General features: G+C 31.8%; 1 protein-coding gene across 1 annotated transcript; it reads right to left on the bottom strand.

Annotated features, from left to right (window-relative positions):
- Positions 1-79: 79 nt before the first annotated feature.
- LOC143083372 (choline/ethanolaminephosphotransferase 1-like) lies at positions 80-21,631 on the bottom strand. Its single transcript, XM_076259628.1, has 8 exons — positions 21,281-21,631; positions 19,121-19,268; positions 11,624-11,765; positions 6,931-7,015; positions 5,599-5,730; positions 4,756-4,914; positions 2,174-2,299; positions 80-342 (listed from the first exon to the last, which is right to left on the bottom strand). The coding sequence occupies exons 1-8, from the start codon at positions 21,500-21,502 to the stop codon at positions 223-225; spliced, it is 1,134 nt and encodes a 377-aa protein (XP_076115743.1). The 5' UTR covers positions 21,503-21,631; the 3' UTR covers positions 80-222.
- Between the last annotated feature and the right edge of the window lie 908 nt (positions 21,632-22,539).

The following is a 22,539-nucleotide window of genomic DNA, read 5'->3' as shown; positions in this document are numbered from 1 at the left end:
TATATGCTTTGCCAAATTTCACAAAAAGTTATTAATTTTTGTGGACTCTATAATTAATGTACTGGTTTAACCAAATAACACTAAAAAAATAAAATTTGAAAGAATGTAAAATATTGCTGATTTCCTAAACAATGTGGATTAAGCATTCATACCAATAAAACATCTCTTAAAATAAATAATATATGATAGACAAAATGTTGAGCAATAAGCAGCGGGTACAATTCATGATGCTTTTCCATTCTTTGGTGATGATGTGATGTCAAAACAATAAATTCCCAAGAACTGACAAATCTGTTGGCACACTGATGAGGAGTATCTTATTAAATCTTGTGTTACATATATCTGAAAACAGAAAATAATTATGATTAGTATCATTCTTCTAATTCTAACATCACATTTTATTTTTACAGATGTGTTTGTGGCTTATCTTGTTTATAGTTTAAATAAAAAAAAAGTTAATGTTTTCATTTCACATGTATTATTATCTATATAATATCTAAATAATAACAGAAAAAAAACAAGAATGTGTCAATAGTACATGTATGCCCCAATTGCACTATCATTTTCTATGTTCAGTGGACTGTGAATTTGGGGTTAAAACTCTGATTTGGCATAACAAGAATGTGTTCCCAGTACACGGATGCCCCATCTGCACTATCATTTTCTATGTTCAGTGGACCGTAAAAATGGGGGAAAATTTGGCATTCAAATTAGAAAGATAATATCACAGGGAACATGTGTACTACGTTTAAAGTTGATTGGACTTCAACTTCATCAAAAACTACCTTGACCAAAAACTTTAACCTGAAACTCACACTTTCATTTTCTATGTTCAGTGGAACATGAAATTGGGGTCAAAAATTTAATTTGTCCTTAAAATTTGAAAGATCATATCATAAGGAACATGTGTACTAAGTTTCAAGTTGATTGGATTTTAACTTCATCAAAAACTACCTTGACCAAAAACTTTAACCTGAAGCGGGACAGAAGGACGAACGAACGGACGGACGCACAGACCAGAAAACATAATGCCCCTCTACTATCGTAGGTGGGGCATAAAAAAGAAATATTTTTTGGTTAGAGAGTATTGATGTTTTCATTTCACATGTATTATTATCTATATAATATCTAAATAATAACAGAAAAAAAAACAAGGATGTGTCAATAGTAAATGTATGTCCCAATAGCACTATCATTTTCTATGTTCAGTGGACCGTGAATTTGGGGTTAAAACTCTGATTTGGCATAACAAGAATGTGTTCCCAGTACACGGATGCCCCATCTGCACTATCATTTTCTATGTTCAGTGGACCGTAAAAATGGGGGAAAATTTGGCATTCAAATTAGAAAGATCATATCACACGGAACATGTGTACTAAGGTTCAAGTTGATTGGACTTCAACTTCATCAAAAACTACCTCGACCAAAAACTTTAACCTGAAGCTTGACCGACAAACAGACGGAAGGACAAATGAACCAACAATCAGACGGACGCACAGACCAGAAAACATAATGGCCATAAATGGGGCATAAAAATTAGGAAGATTATATGAAATGGAACATGTGTACTAAGTTTAAAGTTGATTCAACATCAAATACTACCTTGACCAAAAACTTTAAACTTAAGTGGACAGACGGAGGAACAGAAGAAAGCACAAACAAATGAATGAACAAATGGATGCACAGACTGAAAAACATAATACCCATTGAAGGGGCAGAAAAGTTCTAGTTATATATATATATATAACGCCCTTGCTCTGAAAGTTTTGTGAGATTATGTCATTTGTTTGATAAATTGTAAAATTACATTCAAAACAATCAATTTCGTTTAATGTAATATGTATTTGAAATAAAAAGTTTGATTTAAATCTTGAATAAACATTTTTTATAAAATAAAATGCTTGAACCAGTGGGGTTCATAGGTGTTTCTCTTTTCTCTTTTTTTCATAGAGATCAGAATGTTGTTTTTCTTGTTTGAATTGTTTTTACACTAGTCATTTTGGGGTCTTTTATAGCTTGCTGTTCTGTTTGAGCCCATGCTTTGTGTTGAAAGAAACACTTTGACCAATAAGTGTTAACTTTTAATACATTTAACTTGGATGGGGAGTTGTCTCATTGGCACTCATTCAACATCTTCTTATTTATATTCACATAGCAAAATAAAAATACTCACAAACATAAGCCATAAAACCAAATATTCATTTAATATGCAGTTGAAATATTGATTAAGAAACAACATTCCTGGGCCTAATAATGCTGTGTCAAATAAATTCATTTCACTTTTTGTCATCTGTGCTACCTACAAAATAAGTTCAAAAATTACTTAGTCTTCAAGTCTAAAAATTATTTTGTACTTCAATAACACAATTGCATAGTGTAGAGTAAAGTGGCAGGTTTTTTACAATAAAATTAGACATAAAACATGATAATATGTTTTACATATTTTTAAAATGCATTCCCCCCCACCTTAAAATTGACATTTTTTAAGCTTAGAGATACTTTCAAAAGAAAGCCTGATAAGTGCTGATACTTTTCATAGTATTTGAAAGAAAAAGGTGCCAATGCTAAAAATTTATGAAAAATCTCAAAAGAATAATTTCCCGCCGAATTTAAAACTAGAGGCTCTAAAGAGCCTGTGTCGCTCACCTTGGTCTATGTGAATATTAAACAAAGGAAGCAGATGGATTCATGACAAAATTGTGTTTTGGTGATGGTGATGTGTGTGTACATCTTACTTTACTGAACATTCTTGCTGCTTACAATTATCTCTATCTATAATGAACTTGGCCCAGTAGTTTCAGTGGAAAATGTTAGTAAAAATTTACAAATTTTATGAAAATTGTTAAAAATTGACTATAAAGGACAATAACTCCTTAGGGGGTCAGTTGACCATTTCAGTCTAGTTGACTTATTTGTAAATCTTACTTTGCTGTACATTATTGCTGTTTACAGTTTATCTCTATCTATAATAATATTCAAGATTATAACCCAAAACAGTAAAGTTTCCTTAAAATTACCAATTTAGGGGCAGCAACCCAACAATGGGTTGTCCGATTCATCTGAAAATTTCAGGGCAGATAGATCTTGACCTGATAAACAATATTACCCTGTCAGATTTGCTCTTAATGCTTTGGTTTTTGAGTTATAAACCAAAAACTGCATTTTACCCCTATGTTCTATTTTTAGCCATGGTGGCCATCTTGGTTGGATGGCCGGGTCACCGGACACATTTTTTAAACTAGATACCCCAAAGATGATTGTGGCCAAGTTTGGATTAATTTGGCTCAGTAGTTTCAGAGGAGAGGATTTTTGTAAAAGATTACTAAGATTTACGAAAAATGGTTAAAAATTGACTATAAAGAGCAATAACTCCTAAAGGGGTCAACTGACCATTTCGGTCGGTTTGACTTATTTGTAAATCTTACTTTGCTGAACATTATTGCTGTTTACAGTTTATCTCTATCTATAATAAAATTCAAGATAATAACCAAAAACAGTAAAATTTCCTTTAAATTACCAATTTTGGGGCAGCAACCCAACAACGGGTTGTCCCATTCATCTGAAAATTTCAGGTCAGATAGATCTTGACCTGATAAACAATTTAACCCTGTCAGATTTGCTCTAAATGCTTCAGTTTTTGAGTTATAAGCCAAAAACTGCATTTTACCCCTATGTTCTATTTTTAGCCATGGCGGCCATCTTGGTTGGATGGCCGGGTCACCGGACACATTTTTTAAACTAGATACCCCAAAGATGATTGTGGCCAAGTTTGGATTAATTTGTCCCAGTAGTTTCAGAGGAGAAGATTTTTGTAAAAGATCACTAAGATTTACGAAAAATGGTTAAAAATTGACCATAAAGGGCAATAACTCCTAAAGGGGTCAACTGACCATTTCGGTCATGTTGACTTATTTGTAAATCTTACTTTGCTGAACATTATTGCTGTTTACAGTTTATCTCTATCTATAATAATATTCAAGATAATAACCAAAAACAGTAAAATTTCCTTTAAATTACCAATTTAGGGGCAGCAATCCAACAACTGGTTGTCCGATTCATCTGAAAAATTCAGGGCAGATAGATCTTGACCTGATAAACTCTTGACCTGATAAACAATTTTACTCCTTGTCAGATTTGCTCTAAATGCTTTGGTTTTTGAGTTATAAGCCAAAAACTGCATTTTACCCCTATGTTCTATTTTTGGCCATGGTGGCCATCTTGGTTGTATCAAGTCAGGAATATGACAGTTGTTGTCCATTTGTTTGATGAGTTTTATCTTTTGATTTTGCCATTTGATTAGGGACTTTCCATTTTGAATTTTCCTCTGAGTTCAGTATTTTTGTGATTTTACTATTTTTTATTCTCAAAATTAATGACAGAAATCTTTCATTTTTTCTGCCTTTTTAAATTTTGTTATTTTTATACTGTATAACAATCTTTAAAAACATCCTATTTTGCAAGTTTCAAAAATGTGATTAGAAAAATTACAGATCAACTGACCCAAGACAACCAAAAAAAAGTATGACAAACTCTCAAAGAGAAAAAGCAATCGAGTTGAGATAACCAATGTTAATCTGCTTATCGCTATTTTAGCTTAACTTAGATGTTTATTTTATTGACAATGGCACATGCTCCCTTTAATAGTTTCTAGCGATAATTTTTCATATCCCTCTACTGTGCTGAAAAAGGAAATATTAGTCTGACAGTAAGATCAAAGAAATATTTCATAAAATAGTGATAAATGTGTATACCTACCACTAACTTGTTTGTTATTTTAGCAGCCACTAATCCAAAACAAAGAAGAAAGAAACATGGATGATTTTCATATATTTGTGTTTCTGACTTTTGTGATATTATTACACCTAGTGCTAGAACTAACACAATAGGTAGTACTGGAAATATAGTGCTTGTACCCTGAAAAGTAAAATGATTTGTATAATTATTTTTTAATAAATGGAATGTTATCCGTGAAAATTTGCAAAGACTATAATTAAGAAGGAATCATACAAATGTTCAGTAAATCATGACATTGAAGCAAATCATCTGATTGTAACATGTAAGCTTGAAATGGTGTTGACTATGCGATATGGGCTTTGATCATTGATAAAGACCTTTGATGACATACAGTTTTTTAATTTCTGTGTCATTTGGTATCTTGTTGTCTCATTGGCAACCACATACCACATCTCCTTTTTTTATATTAAATTGTATTTTGAATTTTAAGTCATTGGATTGCAGTTTCATTGATGTAGACTCCACATCTTCTTTTATTCATAATGTTTTCTAAAACAAGAGTGCACACGCTGAAATGTCTCGCCTTCTATACTAATCATTGATATTGTGTTGATAGTCCTAAGTATAAGTATTATTTTCATTGATATCAATTTTCCTGGATTGAGGAAATCTTGCATTTTCATGGATATTTGATTCGTGATTCGTTGACATTTGAATATGTGGTTCACCTGTATCAATGAAAACCACGAAAATTGGTATCCCATGAATAATCATAAATCCATAGTAGGTGGTTTCATCATTTTCAGATCACCTTTCCGGTGTGTAACAAGTGTTACCATGGAAAAGCATTAAACTTTGACTTACAGCTATTGTAGATTTATTTTTACCACTTCCTCCCTGCATAATGACGGAAAAATTTGATCCGAACTGTACAATCTGTGGCAATATACTTAATAAAATTACTGCTTTTCTTAATGTCATTCCTATAATGGGAATCTGAAAAATATGGAAATAGCATTAAACCTGACAGCTTTCATTATCTGGTGCAAGTAGAATTTTGTTTAAGCAAACATCAGCCAAAAAAACAATAATAAAGCCTGTTCACAGATGATAAAAGAAATGTGTCAAATGTCTAATCCACATTTTCTTGATTATCAGATTCCTGATTTAGACTTACAAATAAACATAAACTTACAGGAACAACACAAAGGGTACCAAATGTGGAGCAGGATCACCTGGGATTTTTTTGTTGTGTTTTTTTTTCTAAGTATTGAATTTTCTATGTTATATGGTTATGTTTTATAGACTATCGTTTGTCTTTTGTTTTTTTCTCAGGAGTTTGTCAGTCTATCTCTGACAGGAGTTTGTCAGTCTACCTCTGACAGGAATTGGTCAGTCTACCTCTGACAGGAGTTTGTCAGTCTATCTCTGACAGGAGTTTGTCAGTCTACCTCTGACAGGAGTTTGTCAGTCTACCTCTGACAGGAGTTTGTCAGTCTATCTCTCACAGGAGTTTGTCAGTCTATCTCTGACAGGAGTTTGTCAGTCTTTCTCTGACAGGAGTTTGTCAGTCTACCTCTGACAGGAGTTTGTCAGTCTATCTCTGACAGAAGTTTGTCAGTCTACCTCTGACAGGAGTTTGTCAGTCTATCTCTGACAGGAGTTTGTCAGTCTATCTCTCACAGGAGTTTGTCAAACTATCTCTGACAGGAGTTTGTCAGTCTATCTCTCACAGGAGTTTGTCAGTCTTTCTCTGACAGGAGTTTGTCAGTCTTTCTCGGAATAAAGAGTTTGAATTTCCATTGAGTATCTTCTGCTTCACTTTTACAGATTAACATGCAGATCCTATCTACCGGTATGTCTGTATTGGTTTCCCTTATAATCTGTTTATATTTTGACTACATGTTGTTGTCAAAATGTTATTACAGCAACAGTGAATTAACACAAGTACTGTCACCAATCTTTTTTATATACTTTGTATAAAAACAAATTTGAAAAATCAATATTTTGAAAACATTTATTTTAGAATTTTTACATAACGTTTAAATTTTATTTGTGTATTTGATGATATATTTTTTTTTTGCCATTGCATTTGTTTTCTACTGATATAAACACACTGACAATTATTCACAAATACATTACAAATTTCTTGCTGTTTACAACAACTACCAATAAACTATATATTTGCAACCTTACCGTTAGATCCCATAATGTCGACCCAAATATAAAATTTGTTAAATAAACAGCTATTATCATTAACTGGGATTCTGTAACATCAAACCTGAAATTAAGAAAAACCAGATGCTCCGCAGGGCGTAGCTTTATACGACCGCAGAGGTTGAACCCTGAACGGTTAGGGCAAGTATGGACACAACATTCAAGCTGGATTCAGCTCTAAATTTGGATTGTGATTAAATAGTTGACACAGCATAGGTTTCTGACACAGAATGAATGTGTTCTAATGAACTTAAAATTTTTGTTTCTCTTAGAGCAATTCACTATGCTGTTGAATATTAATCCTCTCAAAAAAATGTTTGAAGAAATTTTCTTTTTTATTTATGAAATTTCAAATGAGAAAAATTGAACCCAATTTTTTTAATCACATCCCCCTTTCCCTTATTCCAAAACTAATCTCAATTAAAATTTCTAATGGAGTTTGCAACAATAACTACTCATTTAAATACATCATAAAATATTAAGATGTAAAAAAACTGCTTGTTATCACTGAATGGTAAAGATTATTTTAATTTATCAGTTGGTAGTAAAAAGTGAATATACATTGTATATTGTATATAACAAAGATTTAAGTTGATTCTGGACAAAGAAAGATAACTCCAATTAAAAAAAAATCTTGCTATTGCACAATATTTTGCAATTAGATATTTCTTGCTTACTACTCTGGACAAAGAAAGATAACTCTAATTAAAAAAAAATTTGATATTTCACAATATTGTGCAATTAGATATTTCTTGCCATTGCGCAATACTGTGCAATTGAAAAGACTTGCTATTGCACAATACTTAATATAATAATTTTAGATCCTGATTTGGACCAACTTGAAAACTGGGCCCATAATAAAAAATCTAAGTACATTTTTGGATTCAGCATATCAAAGAACTTCAAGATTTCAATTTTTGTTAAAATCAGACTAAGTTTAATTTTGGACCCTTTGGACTTGAGTGTAGACCAATTTGAAAACAGGACCAAAAATGAAGAATCTACATACACAGTTAGATTTGGTATATCAAAGAACCCCATTTATTCAATTTTTGATGAAATCAAACAAAGTTTAATTTTGGACCCCGATTTGGACCAACTTGAAAACTGGGCCAATAATCAAGAATCTAAGTACATTTTTAGATTCAGCATATCAAAGAACCTAACTGATTCATTTTTTGTCAAAATCAAACTAAGTTTAATTTTGGACCCTTTGGACCTTAATGTAGACCAATTTGAAAACGGGACCAAAAGTTAAGAATCTACATACACAGTCATGACAGTTAGATTCAGCATATCAAAGAACCCCAATTATTCAATTTTGATGAAATCAAACAAAAGTTTAATTTTGGACCCTTTGGGCCCCTTATTATGTTGGGACCAAAACTCCAAAAATCAAACCCAACCTTTCTTTTATGGTCATAAACCTTGTGTTTAAATTTCATAGATTTCTATTTACTTATACTAACGTTATGGTGCGAAAACCAAGAAAAATGCTTATTTGGGTCCCTTTTTGGCCCCTAATTCCTAAACTGTTGGGACCTAAACTCCCAAAATCAATACCAACCTTCCTTTTGTAGTCATTAACATTGTGTTTAAATTTCATTGATTTCTATTTACTTAAACTAATGTTATTGTGCGAAAACCAAGAATAATGCTTATTTGGGCCCTTTTTTGGCCCCTAATTCCTAAACTGTTGAGACCAAAACTCCCAAAATCAATCCCAACCGTTCTTTTGTGGTCATAAACCTTGTGTCAAAATTTCATAGATTTCTATTAACTTAAACTAAAGTTATAGTGCGAAAACCAAGAAAATGCTTATTTGGGCCCTTTTTGGCCCCTAATTCCTAAAATGTTGGGACCAAAACTCCCAAAATCAATACCAACCTTCCTTTTGTGGTCATAAACCTTGTGTTAAAATTTCATAGATTTCCATTCACTGTTACTAAAGTTAGAGTGCGAAAACTAAAAGTATTCGGACGCCGGACGACGACGACGACGACGACGACGACGACGACGACGCCGACGCCAACGTGATAGCAATATACGACGAAAATTTTTTCAAAATTTGCGGTCGTATAAAAACATTTCATAAATTTAATATTGAAAATGAATGAAACTTTCCAATAAAATTGAGTTAAACATGCTAAACAAAAAAAATTATAGCAGCCTACACCGTCAGTCAGGGGTACTACTTGTACAAGTGTATTTTATTTACTTGAAGAAGTAAAAAAAAATATACACATATAAGTAAATAAATAATGTTTGAATAATCTCCCCTTAATTTTCTAAAAAAATTACTTGTATAAGTAAATTTTTCTTACAATCCCACAAAAATCCTCAAGTTTTGAGATGTAAAATCATGCCTTTAATGATTTTTCCCAGGTTTGCTCAAAGGAGTAGGTCCGGTAAGGGCCGAATTTGGCCTCAAATTTCAGGTTCATCTAACGAAAGTTTTTGGACACTTTTTAAACACTTAAGTGTCTATTTCAATTGATTCGATTAGTTTACGTGAAAGATTTTAACTGATTTAGTCATTAAAAACGCTCTGATTCAAGCTTAAATATGAAAAATCTATCAAATATGCCAAAAAACGTCACTTTTCAGATGGTTTTTGTCAAAAATGAAAGTGGCCACATCCGTGTTCATTCTCAACCTTAATATATGTTTTGTATTATCATCAAATACAACTTACATTTCAATATTATGAATGAATACGAATGCGGCCACTTTCATTTTAGACGGAAACCGTCTAAAAATTAACCAAAATGCAAAAATTTTGAAGATTTCAGTAATTTAGCATGACTTAATGATGCTAGAATGCGATATTTGTGCATTGTATTTGGCAAAAACAGCTCATATTTATGTAGCAGAAGCATTTTACTTTCCAAAATATAGCTTAAATATTACATTTTCACAATTTTCTAAAACCGCTATATTTTGGGGCCAAAAAGGGGTCTTACTGAACCTACTCCTTTTTTCATTAAAGTTCAATGTTTCATCTCATTAATTCATCAAGAAACTGATTGAGCAAAGATCTTGTATATTTGCACAAGGCCTTTAAAAATTGCTCCTTTGGGGCTTGTAAATGAGCAGTGTTATGAAGATAACAGACAAATGGGATTTTCATTGTCCATGAAATTACACTTAAATGGTTATTAAAGACATCTGTAAATGGTACACAATTTAAAATTCTATTAGAGCAAAGAAATCTTAAGAATTCAAGAAAAGAAGAAAGGATGATTTTTTTACTTATACAGTGTACAAGTAAAATATTCTGAATGCCTAAGGGACATAACTATTCCAATTTTTTTTTACCTATACCAGTAAATAAAATTCACTTGTATAAGTATCCTACAAATTCACTTATATGTGTATATTTTTGTTTACTTCTTTAAGTAAATAAAATACACTTGTACAAGTAGTACCCCTGACTGACCGTAGGCATAGTTAGCCATTAGTCCTATGCTACAAACTAGCTATAGTAAAATTTTATTCCGACTAGACAATATTTGCCAAACTTTGTAACAACACATAAAAAAATGGAAAGAATCTGATATAAAAACAACTTTCCACAAAATAGAATTTAAGTTTCTAGAAGACAGCAACAAGTGACGGTTATTATCCTATAAAAGCATCATCAAGAAATATTCACACTTAACGTTTCCTGATAAGAACCACCAACCTTCAGCAGGAGACCCTAGCAGTATTTTCTTATAAAAATCTCAAAGTCCAAACACCTTGCTATAAGCAGGGTTCTAACTCTATGTAATATAAACAGTCAAACCTCAAGCTTTCAAAAACATGTTTTAAGTCTATTAGAATTTTTGTCAGTCCTAATTAAAATTTGCTTTGTTCCATGTATTTGCGATGAGTTGAAATCTGTTTAATTGAAATCTTGATTAAGTCAACTATTTTATAATTTTCAAAGTCCCCTCAAAGAAAAAAGATCATTAATTAAACCAAAATGCTGAAGTTAAAAGTTGTAAGAAAATTTAGAAAAAAAGTATTTTTTTAATAATTACACCTAATGTAAGAATCCTGGGTTTTGATTGGTTGATAGCCAGTGTATTTTTCACCAATTTACTGTTATCAAATGAATATCGTTCATTTTTTAACGCCGCCGGGGAATATGGAAAAAGGATATGCCTTTTTTACCCTCTCTTTTGCCAAAAAATACTCTATCCGACTGGACGCTTGTAATGTCAAGATCATCAATGCGTTTTTCAAAGTTAACATTTTGTGTAATTAAACCTTACGGCTCGCGAAATTTAACATTCTCTCAACTGGTATTTTTCGCAAATACCCCTCCTTAACATGATATATCTGTTTAAAACATACCAACTCAGATATAAAATCTGGTAATTTTGTTGACAATGGAAATGAATTTCCTCAAATAAACCCAGGTTAACCAATTTGTTTGTATAACAGTCTTCAGTTTTCCCTATTGTGTTTTGTATATGTTTGTCGTCTTCAAGTCTTTTTTGTTTTTTGCCATGGCGTTGTTAGTTTATTTTCAACTTATGAGTTTGAAAGTTCCTTTGGTATCTTTCCCCTTTCGTTTAAAAATTGCCATATTAATACTCTTGTTTGATAGTTGAGAATTTGAAACATTATATTTGTAAAATACTTTTTACCTGGGATTATAACAGAACAGAATACCCATACTTACTGTCCAAATCTAAGTGTTCCTGTTACATATGTTTGCCAGTGAGCCATATAAAATAAAAATATAGCTGCAAATAATTCATACATCATCCAGTCTAAATCTTTTCCCATGTTTAATGCCACTACAGTTGCCAAGCCTACAAAGACTGGAAAAGACAGAAAAAAACTAAAATAAGGAAACCAGTGACACCATTACAATCATGATTTGTAGCTTCATGCAGATTACAAAATATATATATATTATTTCATGGTTATAGACTTGCAGGTGTGAGTTGTGTTATCATGATTATTGACACTGTTCCAACACCCTTTTTATTAATATTGTATTTATCAATGTTAATATTGTGTCATTGATCAAACTTATTCGTTTAGTGTATGTTTACTTGTTTTTCATTAAATGTCTATTTGATCTTTGATCTTTTTCAATTCATATTTTATAGAGTGTCTTTTTATGTTGTAATAATTACATTAGATGTATGTTTCATTATAATACGTTATTCTGATTGGCTAACTAGCAATCTCGTGATATTCCTTAATCAATTGCATTACACAATGAAACTTTTCATTCATGATGACACGAGGTCCTACAATAAAGTGCACAGGTAAATGAAATAAAAACTTCATAAAAGGCGTGTTTTCGTGATCCTATAGTTAAAAATGTAATTATAAGTATTGAATGCTTTTTTTTGTAACTTTATAGGGTTGTAAAAGCGTTGACCATGCGCACATTTTTAGTATGAAGCGCTTCCGCGCTTCATACAATATGTACTTCGGTCAACGCTTTTACACCCAAATAAATTTACAAAAAAGAGCATTCAATTCTTAAATGTTATTACATCTTCTTATTTACAGTAGTTAGGTGACAAAAGGACACAGAACGGGAGCAATTAAATGATTTAATTTTAATTATATTGATTGCTGTTTTACTTTTTGCTTAGCTTCACGCAGCCTGTGCAAAATAAATCTTTAATAGTAGTCTGGAAAAAAGGGGGGAGATTTTTTAAACATTTTATCTGATGTTTAGAAAAGCAAATTGTCAAAACATGCAATACACAGTAATATCAACATCATGGACATAGTAATTAGAACTAACAAACACTTTTTTATTCTTAATATGTGTTCGAGTTAATAATCAACCTTTCCATGTTTAATTCTAATATTTGAAATTTAGAGAAGAACTGAAAATAGCTCATTTCAAGATCATGACATTATAGATTACATAGAACATTGACATCCCAAAACATCTGTACAAATTTTGGAAGTGAAACCAGGAATATTTTTATCATAGCCTAAGGCTCTTACATATTTATTTTGTAAACATTAAGTCTTATGACAATTACACATAGATAATAACATGAATAAGTCCCTTCCTGACTTACGTACATCCTCGTGTCCACTTGAAACTATGTACACCAAAGGACAAAAATATTACAATTAATATGTACCTCTTAACCTAACATATATTATTACAAGCAATAAACTTAAATCAGGCCCTTTTTACTATATATTATACATGAATATTGAAGGGTTCAACAGGTGTATCAGATTGCATATACATGTACATCAATTTAAGTGTTAAATCCACTTTAAAATTGTTGAATTTGTTCATTATTTAAGTAATTGAGTCTTATTTAAATTTAAAACTAGATTTAGCTTTAATTGTTGTTGCTGAAACACTACATTCTTTATCATCAGATTAAAAAATGTAAAGCATTTTATATATGGTATATGGCATCCTAGTAAACAGGAAATTTTAAGATACCATCTCGTTTCTAGTAGTTATAGTATCACATCTAATATACAATGAAATCTATAACCAAATCATTTAAGAGAGCATCATATTCATGTGAAATAACAACACATTACCCTGGGTAGGGCAGGGAATATATATAAGATAAATGCATAGTTGTTTTTGATACTGACTTATCTGATATCGGCAAGAATACATGTATAAAGGGGATTCCACAAAGGCAAGCAGGCATTCAAGCTGACAAAGTCAGTTTCAAAAACAAAAGCCATCATTCTTTTAACACTGTATAAGTAATTTGTCTAGTCTTAACAAATATTTTTGGTTGAGACTACGATTTCTATCCTAACCAATCTGCATTTTAAGTTATCAAATTACATAATATACATGATATAATTTCCGTTCTTTTCATAGTAATCATTTTAATAAATCAACTGTTGCACTTTATTTGATCTTTTTTCATTAGAACAATAAAATCTTATTTTTTAAATTTATCTGAAATTTTCAGATATAAACCTAGAAAATAACAAACAAGAATTTTTCACTGGGACCAACAGAGGAACATACACCCTTTTATCATGTTTATGAAAATTTCCAAATGTTGTCCCCTCCCTTCCTGAGGCCTTTCAAGTTTTATCCAAATTAGTTTATGTAGTTACTGATGAGAATCATGATGTAATGACATTTAAGACCTGATAACATCCCTCAGCAATTTTGTACAAATTTCAATTTAAGGTCAGCATCTGTTACACAGCTATCATATTTATATTGATTTGTTTACATAAAATGGACTTGTAAATATCATTTGAGCATTGACCTTTAAAAAAGCTGATTTTTGTCTTCTTTTTCTTCTTCCTTGGAGCTATCATTGTTAGGAACAACACTTATGGCATCAGAGAGAACAGTACGAAATAATTTGTCACCAGCCTGGAAGTCAGCACTTCTAATTAAATGTGTTTACAAAACTTTGAATTTTTGAAATACTAAGGATTTTCTACCACAGGAATATATACATGTAGATTAATTACCTTAAATTTTTAACAACAGAAAAAGATTACCTTAGCTGTAATTTGCAAAACTTTTAGGAATATTTTCAACTTCATTTTTTGTTTTACCTTTAAGACTTTTTTTATTCGAGCATCACTAATGAGTCTTTTGTCATGTTTGTAGATGAAATTAAAGAACCTTAGTGAGCACGCTCACATACCCCACGTCCCCACATTGTCATTGGAGAAATTAAATAAGTATAAGAAAAAAAAATTGTATAAGAAAAAATATTGAATAATAATTTCCTGTCAATATACACATCTACATAGTATGTCCTTATTACATGTATCTACAAAATTTCATGAAATTCTGTTGTGTGTTTTCAGAGGAGTTGAGATGACAAACTGTTGCAGAAGTACATTGAAGCAAATAAGTTTAAAGGGGCGTAACTCCTAGAAATAAAATTGAATCGTAACTTCCCGTCGATATGCACAACTACATAGTATGTCCTTATTATCTGAAAAGGTTTCATGAAATTCTGTTGTGTAGTTTCAGAGGAGTTGCGATGACAAACTGTTGCAGTAGTACATTGAAGCAAATAAGTTCAAAGGGGCGTAACTCCTAGAAATAAAATTGAATCGTAATTTCCCGTCGATATGCAAAACTAAATGATATGTCCTTTTCATATAAAAAGATTTCGTGAAATTCTATTGTGTGGTTTGAGAGGAGTTGCGATGACAAACTGTTGCAGTAGTACATTAAAGTAAATAAGTTCAAAGGGGCGTAACTCCTAGAAAAAAAATTGAATCGCAATTTCCCGTTGATATGCACAACTACATAGTATGTCCTTATTATCTGAAAAGGTTTCGTGAAATTCTGTTGTGTGGTTTGAGAGGAGTTGCGATGACAAACTGTTGCAGTAGTACATTAAAGTAAATAAGTTCAAAGGGGCGTAACTCCTAGAAAAAAAATTGAATCGCAATTTCCCGTCGATATGCACAACTACATAGTATGTCCTTATTATCTGAAAAGGTTTCGTGAAATTCTGTTGTGTGGTTTGAGAGGAGTTGCGATGACAAACTGTTGCAGTAGTACATTAAAGTAAATAAGTTCAAAGGGGCGTAACACCTAGAAAAAAAATTGAATCGCAATTTCCCGTCGATATGCACAACTACATAGTATGTTCTTATTATCTGAAAAGGTTTCGTGAAATTCTGTTGTGTGGTTTGAGAGGAGTTGCGATGACAAGAAACAGGACTGACGGACGGACGGACTGACGGACGGACGGGTCAAAAACATTATACCCTCCGCAACTTCGTTGCGTGGGGTATAATAAGCATCTGTCATACAAAATGTCAGTATGTAAACTTTGCAAGAAGTATTAGGCAAATTAAATTCTTATAATTGATAATCAGCACTACTGTCATTAGAGAATTGCTAGTTTATTCTGCAAAATGACAATCACAACCAGATGCTCCGCAGGGCGTAGCTTTATACGACCGCAGAGGTTGAACCCTGAACGGTTGGGGCAAGTATGGACACAACATTCAAGCTGGATTCAGCTCTAAATTTGGATTGTGATTAAATAGTTGACACAGCATAGGTTTCTGACACAGAATGAATGTGTTCTAATGAACTTAAAATTTTTGTTTTCTCTTAGAGCAATTCACTATGCTGTTGAATATTAATCCTCTCAAAAAAATGTTTGAAGAAATTTTCTTTTTTATTTATGAAATTTCAAATGAGAAAAATTGAACCCAATTTTTTTAATCACATCCCCCTTTCCCTTATTCCAAAACTAATCTCAATTAAAATTTCTAATGGAGTTTGCAACAATAACTACTCATTTAAATACATCATAAAATATTAAGATGTAAAAAAACTGCTTGTTATCACTGAATGGTAAAGATTATTTTAATTTATCAGTTGGTAGTAAAAAGTGAATATACATTGTATATTGTATATAACAAAGATTTAAGTTGATTCTGGACAAAGAAAGATAACTCCAATTAAAAAAAAATCTTGCTATTGCACAATATTTTGCAATTAGATATTTCTTGCTTACTATTCTGGACAAAGAAAGATAACTCTAATTAAAAAAAAATTTGCTATTTCACAATATTGTGCAATTAGATATTTCTTGCCATTGCGCAATACTGTGCAATTGAAAAGACTTGCTATTGCACAATACTTAATATAATAATTTTAGATCCTGATTTGGACCAACTTGAAAACTGGGCCCATAATAAAAAATCTAAGTACATTTTTGGATTCAGCATATCAAAGAACCCCAAGATTTCAATTTTTGTTAAAATCAGACTAAGTTTAATTTTGGACCCTTTGGACTTTAGTGTAGACCAATTTGAAAACAGGACCAACCAGGTGCTCCACAGGGCGCAGCTTTATACGACCGCAGAGGTCGAACCCTGAACAGTTGGGGCAAGTATGGACAAAACATTCAAGCGTGATACAGCTCTGAATTTGGATTGTGATCAAATTTTTGACATTACATGGTTTTTTTTTACACAAAACAAATGTCAAGATTTTACAAATCAATTAAAGATTTCTTCTTCAAACTTTTTAAATCTAAAATTAAATAGTTGACACACCATAGGTTTCTGACACAGAATGAATGTGGTCTAATGAACTTAAAAGTTTTTTTTTGCCTTTGAGCAATTCACTATGCTGTTGAATATTAATCCTCTCAAAAAAATGTTTGAAGAAATTTTTTTTTTTATTTATGAAATCTGAAATGAGAAAAATTTAACCCTCCCCCCCTTTTTTTTCACATCCCCGCTTCCCTTTTTCCAAAACTGATATTAATTCAAATTTCTAATGGAGTTTGCAACAATAACTACTCTTTTAAATACATCATAAAATATTAAAATGTAAAATAAAGTGTTTGTTATCACTGAATGGTAAAGATTGGTTGGTAGTAAAAGTGAATATACATTGTTTATTGGATAAAACAATAAAAAAAACTTCATCAGCAACATTTTATATTGGCAAATTTCCAATGAAGTTATTTACATAAAGTTATTGGCAAATAAAAATAGAAAATGACATCATAGTCATGTCTGGCAAATGTCCAACATACATTATCTAAAAACATTTTAGATAAGATAAGGAAAAAAAGCTTCATCAGCAACATTTTATATTGGCAAATTTCCAATGAAGTTATTTACATAAAGTTATTGGCAAATAAAAATAGAAAATGACATCATAGTCATGTCTGGCAAATTTCCAACATATATTATCAACTACTATTCTATACAAAGAAAGATAACTCCAATTGAAAATTAATTGCTATTGCACAATATTGTGCAATTAGATATTTCTTGCTATTGTGCAATACTGTGCAATTGAAAATTTTTTGCTATTGCACAATACTTGATATGGAATCCTGATTTGGACCAACTTGAAAACTGGGCCCATAATCAAAAATCAAAGTACATATTTAGATAAAGCATATCAAATAAGCCCAAGAATTTAATTTTTGTTAAAATCAAACTTAGTTTAATTTTGGACCCTTTGGACCTTAATGTAGACCAATTTGAAAACTGGACCAAAAATTAAGAATCTACATACACAGTTAGATTTGGCATATCAAAGAACCCCAATTATTCAATTTTTGATGAAAACAAACAAAGTTTAATTTTGGACCCCAATTTGGACTAACTTGAAAACTAGGCCAATAATAAAAAATCTAAGTACATTTTTAGATTCAGCATATCAAAGAACCCCAAGGATTTAATTTTTGTTAAAATCAAACTAAGTTTAATTTTGGACCCTTTGGACCTTAATGTAGACCAATTTGAAAACGAGACCAAAAATTAAGAATCTACATACATAGTTAGATTCGGCATATCAAAGAACCCCAATTATTCAATTTTTGATGAAATCACACAAAGTTCAATTTTGGACCCTTTGGGCCCCTTATTCTGTTGGGACCAAAACTCCCAAAATCAATACCAACCTTCCTTATATGGTCATAAACCTTGTGTTTAAATTTCATAGATTTCTATTTACTTATACTAATGTTATGGTGCGAAAACCAAGAAAAATGCTTATTTGGGTCCCTTTTTGGCCCCTAATTCCTAAACTGTTGGGACCTAAACTCCCAAAATCAATACCAACCTTCCTTTTGTAGTCATTAACATTGTGTTTAAATTTCATTGATTTCTATTTACTTAAACTAAAGTTATTGTGCGAAAACCAAGAATAATGCTTATTTGGGCCCTTTTTTGGCCCCTAATTCCTAAACTGTTGAAACCAAAACTCCCAAAATCAATCCCAACCGTTCTTTTGTGGTCATAAACCTTGTGTCAAAATTTCATAGATTTCTATTAACTTAAACTAAAGTTATAGTGCGAAAACCAAGAAAATGCTTATTTGGGCCCTTTTTGGCCCCTAATTCCTAAAATGTTGGGACCAAAACTCCCAAAATCAATACCAACCTTCCTTTTGTGGTCATAAACCTTGTGTTAAAATTTCATAGATTTCCATTCACTTTTACTAAAGTTAGAGTGCGAAAACTAAAAGTATTCGGACGACGACTGCGACGCCAACGTGATAGCAATATACGACGAAAAATTTTTCAAATTTTGCGGTCGTATAAAAAGGCTTGATGAATTTAAATAGTGCAGGAATATAGACAATTTTTTATATCTGGTAACTGATATCACAAAGTCCTTCATAATTTATAAATTGATGAACTTTTCAAGTGAAGAAAATAATTCAGAGTGATCTATTGTCATAATATTTTACCTGTAGAAACTGAGTCACAACCATGATCAAAGAGTTCACCCAGAGGTGAGCTTGTGTTAGTTCTCCTTGCTTGCTTTCCATCGATAGCATCTAAGGACTGGTATAAAAATAAACCAATTGCACAAAGCAAGTAAACAAATTTTGGAGCCTGTAAAAAAACAAAAGATTGTGTAAAATATTTTGTTGAACTACATGTAAACACAAGACTATTTAGTTGAAATCTGTCAATACTCACAGTAATATGTCTTGCCTTTGAAATCTTTCACTAGGTTTTTATTGGCTTTGCTCATTGTTTAAGGTTGTACAGTGACCTAGGCTATAGCTATTAATTTTTGTGTTTTTATGGTCACTTGTGGAGAGTTGTCAATTGGCAATCATACAACATCTTTTTTTAGTCTATTGTTGTTGCTGTCAACAACAATATGACAAATGAAATTGTACACCCTTCCACTATAAAGTGATTAGATTATTTTTTTCTAGTACAATGTATATATATTTTGACACCTTGATAAAATAGAGGCACAAGATTCACAATTCATGTACAACTGTACATGCATGTCTGAATTACAAAAGTGATACACAACCTCTTCAATCAAAAACAGACTTACAATGCCATGATAAAAAGACCTGTCACCAGGATTTGGAGAAGTTGATTCTTTAGTTGAGATTCTGTCATGGCTGTTAATTTTTCATTATTTTTTTTATTTCGGCATTTAATGAATTATCAATTATGATCTGTACAAAAAAGTCAATACAAGATCTTCCTATTGCATTTAGTTGGAAATTTGAAATCTTAAAGCAAAACTCATTGGAATCTCTGCATGTCACAAGTTTTTCATGAATAAACCTTATATCACAATTTTGGCTGTGACACTAGTGCATGCAACAAATTTGCAAATCTTAAACTAATCACGTCAGACAACAATCGTTTTTCTTACTGGTGCCAAAACATTTTCTCTTGTGGTGTCAAAATTTAAAGGCAACATGTGTGATGTCCAACAATGGTGCAAAAAAAGTGATAAGGTGTATGTCCAATGGGTTGATCATTCAAACCTGGAAAATGGGAAACATATATATATCTTTGAGTCAATAATGAACCTTTTCATGTGAAGTTGTATATATACACAACATTTGTTTTTTTGCATTTGATCACCTTCCCATTAATTTCCTATGTCATGAACAGAATGTCACAAGCTTGTTTTATAAGGGAAAAGTAAGAACAGATTGCTCATCCTGAACGTGCATGGAATATTTGCCACTTTTGGGAAAAAATTTGGTTGCTAAATATAGGGAATCACTGAAGTGTGACTGGAGCGGGGCCCCCTCTTAAACAGTCAGTTGGCCCCCACTTTTGAAAATTTCTAGATCTGCCAGTGTTTTGCCTCTGATTAACTTTAGATCAACTCTGAATAACCTTCTGACGTCAAGCAACAATCAATTCTTCATAGTGACGTCAAATGTTTTGAATTGTGATATCAGGAACCTGTGAGATTTAAAGTAATGGCTGACAAATTTGCATACAAGTGTAAATGCGTCTATTGACCTTGGGTCAGTCGGTATAATCAACTCATTCATAAAAAAAAAATCAGGGATTTGGGTATATCATTAACTAGTCCAAATAATTATGACGTCTTGAAAGGCTGTTTTAATCTTTTGCTTTGACCCCTTCCTGCGACCATCAATCATGTACATGTAAGACCTCCAATCCATGTAACGCTTCAAAAAAAAGAAAAATAATAGCCTTTCAAGACATCATAATTATTTAGACTAACTTTAAACTAGATCTAGATTCATGTTTTGTGTTTTTATGAAAAATAATAATAAGTCATTTACAAATGTTACAAATATTAATAATTAAGATATCAACAAATATTGCTAAAGGAAAGTGAAACCGGAAGTCATATATCAGATGACAACATAATTTGGGGCTGTTCTCAAAGGCTTCGTAAAGATGGACAATCAATGTTATAGCAATATTTACAACTCCTGTTATATGACATATTATGAATGTGAAATCGAGAAAAGCCAAGGAAAAACCGTTGACACAAGCAAATATTTTTAATTTCTATTGCGCTACTGATATGATTTTATGAATACATCTGTTTGAGTATTTTGAAACCGCCCCTTTTTAATTTCGGCAATAACTTCGATTTTACTTACCTCCGATTTCCCATCTGGACTGTACATGAACAACAGCGTAGATGTGGCAATATTAAGTATCAATCCAACAACTGTCAACGTGTTTGGTGCCCAGGTTGTTGGAATTTGTTCTACGAGCCATCGCCAGAAGATCTGCATGTACGGTTCCACTAAGGACGTTCCAGTGGCACTATACTTGTGCTCTTTCAACTTTTTCAGCTGTGTCGGCGTTAAACTTTCCATATTTTATATCTGTGTGCTACTAGTTATAACTGTCTTTATCAGATTAACGTTAAAGCTGGTTATAAACACATTGAAACAACGGTTCAAAGTACTTTCGGTAAACAAAACAGTTCACTTCCGGTGACGCATGCTTACAAAATAAAAGTGCCCCTGTACCCAAACGTACCCAATCTATGATGCAGCCGGGAAGCCAGTGACGCAGGAGAGTTCCTCTAGACGTTTTTGATCACGTGATTTAGACGTCAACAAAATGACGTTTTTGATCTGCAAAATCGGGAATGAATTTTCCGTTTTTTCTCTTTATGTGTTGATTCTATGTTGGTATTGAAGCATCATAATGTTTACTATGAACATTGTTTATCTCCGTTTTAAGCGATTCCGCTCAGAATTCACAATGTGACGTAAAAATGATGTCCTGACAAAAGTTGAATCAGTATTTTCCGGCGTTGACACCCTAGAAAATAGTTATTTATTCCCTTAAATCGTGATATGCTGGTCGTATTTCATTTATTTTCAGTAGAAAAATTATTACAGATTGTGTTTATGTTAATAAAAGACGGATATTTGTTCAGGGATGAAAATGTGTCAGTTATCAGTGTCAGTCCTAGAGTCAGAATTTGACTCGAAGCGGTAGAAATCCCGGTCTTCGTAACACCTCTGGATTTTCCCTAATACTCATGAGAAAAATACGTTTCCTTAATGATGCCCGAAATGAAAAAAATATTATTCCTTTCTTAAATTTCTTTCAATATAATAACCTTCTATGGTGTTTTGTTACATATTTGGCACTGCACAGTTACTCAAAATTTAATTTGGACAACTGTTGGTATTTATTTTTCCTTTTAAAGCAAGACATTAGGACACAACCAGTTTTAAAAAATTATAAGAATATTATAATTTTTATTAATTCCATATTTTTAGTACAGGTACACAAATGTTTTGTTTATTGTTTATTTGTTCTTTTATCAAATTCACAATCAGTTTCAACTATACCCAGGCTAAGAATTTGTACACATGCATATTGATTTCCCAACTCT

This window comes from Mytilus galloprovincialis, chromosome 7, assembly GCF_965363235.1.
Source record: "Mytilus galloprovincialis chromosome 7, xbMytGall1.hap1.1, whole genome shotgun sequence".
Taxonomy (NCBI): Eukaryota; Metazoa; Mollusca; class Bivalvia; order Mytilida; family Mytilidae; genus Mytilus; species Mytilus galloprovincialis.
The sequence above is the reverse complement of the archived record's forward strand: the minus strand, read 5'-3'. Positions and strand labels throughout refer to the sequence as shown.